General features: G+C 42.3%; 1 protein-coding gene across 1 annotated transcript in view; it reads right to left on the reverse strand.

Moving 5' to 3' along the window:
- LOC115823467 (1-phosphatidylinositol 4,5-bisphosphate phosphodiesterase epsilon-1-like) overlaps positions 1-3787 on the reverse strand; it is a 34439-nt gene extending 30652 nt beyond the window's left edge. The window contains exon 1 of the mRNA XM_030787518.1: positions 3755-3787. Coding sequence (XP_030643378.1) covers positions 3755-3787 — 33 coding nt within the window. The remainder of the gene's footprint in view (positions 1-3754) is intronic.
- Positions 3788-6000: the final 2213 nt, after the last annotated feature.

Genomic DNA, 6000 nt, shown 5'->3' on the forward strand with positions numbered 1-6000 from the left:
TTGCTCCAGGGGTACTGCAAGATGGTACCCCGGTCTGTGAACACACTCTCCCCCTTAAGTGGCCTTGAAAAGCAGCAAGTGCCCTCAGTGACCCTTTTCCTGTTATATAAACAGTGAACAATGTACACTGACTGACAAAACCAGCCACTCCAGCTTCTATCAGTATGCAGGGGAAAGGTTTTGATGGTACATAGTGAATTTTACGCTACTTTTCCACTCTGTTCTGATTTGTGACCAACGACAGTTAGCTCGTCAGCCTAATCAGCCATAACCAGCCAGGTTATCATGAATATACCCTCTAACATATACTACAACTTTGATATTTTTGGTCTGATTCACCACAGAAAGCTTTCAAAAGACCCACCGATGCACAGAAGTGGATGCTGTCCCAGAACTTCGAGGATTCAAACTGAAATTAATTATGAAACAATTACCAGAAGGGCACAGTGCTGACATCATGTAAAATATATCTAAAAAAAAAACAACTTTCAATTTCATCAAAAATACAGCTATGACATCTTTTCAGCTAACCTGAGTATGTTAAAAAACATATATCCTAAATCATGGGCCACTGTAGGTCTATAGACAGTCATCATACTATACTGTGGTTTAGAGTATTAGAGTCCTGAAAAGGCTAGAGCAGTGTGTGTTCATGCATGTGTGCACATGCATGCATGTGTTTGAGGTTCATGTGCGTGCATATGTGTGGGCATTTAACAGTTTTATGCAGATAACTTCTCAGTGTTAGTTCCCTCTTTACAACAGATTGTGTTTTTGGTCTGTTGACCTAAAAGTGCTGAGATCTCAACAACATAACGAATTGTGGCATAGTAAGCAAAGAGAGTCCACCTTCCATCTCCAAACATCACAGAGAATAAAAACTAGTATTCACCCAGTCACAGAGTGTCTGGTGTCATAGAAACCCCGCAATATCATCATAATGTTTACTTCACACAGCCATCTGTGATGTCACAAAACGAATTCATGTTCTCACATTTAACCAAAACCGTTTAACTCTAAACCCTTGAGTGTTACATCGTGTGTGCTTGTGTGTGCATCTGTGTGTGTGTCCAGAGACGGAAGCAGGCACTGAAGAGGTCAGAAGCATTCTGTCTGTTGTCGATGTTGGTGTTTGGCAGTTTACTGGTAGGTGGAGATATATGATTTCAGTTGAAATGTGTGTATATAGAACAGAACAGCGTGAGATGACAGGAGAATGTGTATGTGAGGTGTAGCACCTTTAACAAATGATCAGCTTAACGTGGGGAGTCACCACAGTTTAAACACACACACTGTTTAGTCTAGAACAGGTGGGAAGGACACCCAACACATTCATCACACACACACACACACACACACACATGCTTGCACCCGCTCGTACACTTGCACACAATCTGATCTAAAATGGATCACCAAAACAAATGTTGAATAATAATAATAATAAATAATAATAATAATAAAAACCACGCACACTAAAACTATGGCTCAAAATGTAATTCAATCATTTTACCTGGTTCATTTAGCAAACACACAGAGACACCTAATAACCCTGAGAAAACGTGCATATCTATACACACACAAACACAGGTGTTAACTCACAGCAGAGGTGAAAGTGCAGTAGGATAGTAAAATCTGTCAGCATCTCCCCTCAGCCTGTACATCCTCAAACAAGAACGCAAGTGTGTGTGAAAGGGAAAAAGAGAGAGGAGGGGAGGGCAGAAAAGGGAGGAGGAGTGAATGAGAGGCAAGAGAGGGGAGCAGTTGGGGGAGAGAGAGAGAGAGAGAGAGAGAGGGAGAGGGAGGGGGAGAGAGAGAGAGAGAGAGAGAGAGAGAGAGAGAGAGAGAGAGAGAGAGAGAGAGAGATGGTTGTGTTATAGTTCAGATCCATATTTGGCCATGAGACACAAGAGACACCAATGAGAAAAATACCCATACTCTCTTTCACACACACTCACCCCTACACACACCCTGCCACCCATCCACTCATACACGCACACACCTACAGGCTCCCAGCTATGCCTCCACCACACATACACACCACTCTCTGACCTCTTGTCTGGGTTGCCATGGTAACGTCTTAAGGAAGGTCTTAAAATCTTAATTTTCCTGTGTAAATGACTTGCACTGTTCAGAAAGTTACATAATAACACACACACACACACCCCACAATCAAACACAGAATTAAACCAAATTACACACACACACATACCCCACAATCATACACAGTGAAACCTAACTAGCACATACTCATTTCACAGTGAAACACAGCTAAACACTGTCACTGAACAGAGTTTGCAACTAATCACACAATGGTGACACAAAACAGCACATACAACAGCATATAAAACCACTAGTAAGTTGCTTATACAATTTAGCACATTCAAAAATACACTTTTATTTAAGTGAGAAATACGTTTTTATCTGTCATTGATTGAGTTCAACCTCAGCTTTGACCTCTAAACCTTAACCTTAATCTCTCCTCTTTATCCTGTCCGTGAAACCGTCTGAACGAACAGTACAAACTCCTGCTTCAGCCTGATTCAGATTGCCCCCTAGTGCTCCTCAACCCAAATTACCCAAGAAGCAGCATTAGAAATTAGAAACAGCAGTGTTTTATTTATATATATATATATGTAGAGAGAGAGAGAGAGATTTTTTTAATTCTTCTTTTTTTTTGGAGAAGTTTGGCTGTCATGCCCTGTTCACCTCTTTCCCCATTTTTCTTGTTTTCCTCCCCTATTGGTCAGTTAGGGTCAGGGTTAGGGTTACTCTATTTTTGTGCAAGCATGCGCATGTGCAGAATGGGTCAGGCAGCCAGGATGGATCGTGTACTTACAGGGTATTCCAGGTACGTGGCGTAGTGACTAACCCGGATAAGTTAACTCAGAGTAAGTAGTAAACCTCCTAATAGAAGAGCCCTATGGGTTTGTTTTGCTAGGAGAATGAAGCCATATGGATCTTCTATTAGGAGGTTTACTACTTACTCTGAGTTAACTGAGCTGGGTTAGTCAGTAAACCACGTACTTGGAGTACCCTCCTGGTTTCTAAGTTCAGCCATGTCTTGCTAGTTTAATCATCTGTCCCACCTGTTGTCTGCTTGTTATCTTGGACATAAGTACTCCTTCTGTTTGCTTCTTTCTTTGTCTGGTATTGTTTGGTGTTTACTCCCCAAGTTACAATGGTTTCTTTGCCTGCCTGATCCTGCTTTTTTGAAGTCCTTGTAGTGCTGGGTGGTATACCGGTTCATCTGGTATACCGTCTAAAATTTCCCGCACGGTGTGAATTCTTCAATACCGCCATTACCGCAAGATAGCTGAAACAACAACGTTTCTATAGTCAGTAAATTAAATAATATTAGGCGCCGATAGAAGCGCTACAGAGTGCGGTATATAAAAGATATGGAGAGGGTACCCCAATTAACTGTGCATACCTTTCTTACTAACTGTTATAACTTTATAACACAACAATTGATTATAGGGATGGGCATTTCAAGCAAAAATACTATTCAATAGTCACTGGGAACTATCAACCATTTTTCAAAGATTGTCGGCAATAAAGGAAAACGATAGACTTATTTCTGTATTTCTCAGATAGCGACATATCAATGTTAATACAGCTCAGAAGGTGCTTGTGGGAGTTTGTCGTTTTAGTCAGGATCACTACAAACTGTTTGATACATCGGGGGAAAACATGTGCTAACCTCACCTAAGCTATAATGATACTGATAATTATTTTGTATAAATTCTGAACATACCTGAGTGACGGCAATGCTGATATGAACATTCATTTTTAACACGTACGTCTTCATAAAGGCTAATCTGAGAAACTGTTCAGGCCTATAGCCTATTCCATATTTTTATTCAGAAAAATGAGCATGTCCACATAGTAGGGATGAAGACGGGATCTCAGTCTGGTAACAGCAAGTCCTATCATGGAAAACACCCTCTCTGCTGGCACAGAAGTTGTGGGGACACACGCTTGCTAATTTTAGCAGTCGGGGATATTTGTTTTCGTTGGTTTGTTGGTAAGTAACGCCTTACTTACTACCAGGCGCCGGTAAAAACAAGGGAAAATATATTTTTAAGACAAGACAATAGTTGTATAAACTACTCTATTCGACTATTCGAAGAGTCGAGAATCATGTCCCATCCCTAATTAACTACCCACAATTTACAGTCTTAAACAGGGCAAAACACCATGGCACACAACAATTTGTGACACATAAACAATTTGTAAGACTAATAATTGTATGTTTACAAAATTACACCGCCGAACAGCATACTGGGTGTTGGTATTGGCTGAGCAATAGGCTATAGCCCCATTGAATACTTGAATACTGTACCTTGAAGGAAAATATTAATGCATGTTAAAATTTGGAATGTTTTATTTGTTAAATGGAGAAACAACGAAATTGTGACTGATCGGCAGCCATTTTAATACATGAATATCTTGGCTCGATGGCTAACATATTGTTAATTACTATTAAGCTTGTTTCTTATTTGTGCAATAGAATGTTTGAAAAATATCTCTTTGAATACTTTAAACACTTTGAGTATTTTAGGTCAGTTTAAAGTGTTTATAGAACTATCTTAAAATATGCAATGTTAAAGTTGTAGGTATATCTATTTAAAGTTCTGTTTTTACTATGTTACAGTTTGCACAATAAAAATTGTTTACATTCTGCAACTGTTTCATGCATACTGATTACTTCATATATTGTATCATTTTGTGAGGCCAAGCAAACCCAACGGTGATCAAAGCCTTCATTAAATGAGTGATGAAATTAAAATGTACTCCTGACAGTAGAATAAGAAACTGCAAGCCTATATAAAAGGCCAGTCATGCAACAAAACAAAACAAAACAAAACTGTGGTATACCGTGAAACTGCCAGAATCTTAAAAAATACCATGATACAAATTTTTGGTTATACCGCCCAGCACTACAGTCCTTGGAAGTTTTGTTATGTTTGATTTAAATAAAGAGTACACTGACCTGCACATGCATCTTTCAACAAATGTGACAATACCAGACCCAGTCATGGATGCAGCAGGCCAGCACCGATTTGATCAGCGGCCCAAGCAATATGATGGAGCCCCTGAGAAGTGCAGGGAGTTTCTAGTGGAATGCGCCCTGTTCCGTGGGGACCAGGAGCAAAGAGGTATCATCACTGGTTGCCTAGAGTGGAACCCTTGATGGCATCCTCATGCTACGCAGAATTCCTCTGCCAAGCCAGCTATGAGGAGTTCGTCGTCCAGTTCCTCATCACCTTTGACCCCTAGTTCATGGCTTTGGGGGAAAGGTTTAGCGGAACTGGGAGGAGTCGTTGCCTGGGAGTCAGATGAGTGGGGTTCAATTCTAGCTTGGGTGGCGCCCTCTGCACATTCAACACCTGACACCTCCTTGCTGCTGCCTGCCACCTCGGTGCTCCAAACCTCCAGTCCTGCAGCCCCAGAGCTTGCTCCTGATCCTGTTCCTGTTTCTGATCCCCTAAATCCCGAAAAGCCACCTTCTGAAAGGTCTTCCAAAAAGAAGCATGGCTCTCGAAGGCGTTGGGCCTCCTCGCTGCCCGGCACCATGGAGGTTTTGCTACCCAGCGCCCCAGCCAATGTCTCATCCGTTCCTGAGTCCATTCCTGAGTCCGCTTCAGTGCCGATGCCTGATCCTGAGCCTGTACCAGTTCCAGATCTCCAGCCTGCTCCAGTACTGACCAGCCTCCAGCCCACTCCTGGGTCTCTTGTTCCTGTTTCTGTTCCAGTCCCTGGTCCTGATCCTGTCCCTGACGGTCCTGATCCTGCTCCCGTCGCCGCAGAGGCTGTGCTCGCCTCTGGGTCTCCAGTCCCTGGTCCTGTTCCGGTTCCTGTTCCTGTCCCTGTTCTGGAGCCTGTCCCTGTTCTGTTTTTTGTCCCTTTTAAGTTCCTGGTCCTGTTCCGGCTCCTGCTCCAGTTGCCTCGGAGGCTCCGTCCTCAGCTCCTGCTCCAGCTCCAGTCACCTCAGAGGTT

Source organism: Chanos chanos, chromosome 10 (assembly GCF_902362185.1).
Source record: "Chanos chanos chromosome 10, fChaCha1.1, whole genome shotgun sequence".
Lineage (NCBI taxonomy): Eukaryota > Metazoa > Chordata > Actinopteri > Gonorynchiformes > Chanidae > Chanos > Chanos chanos.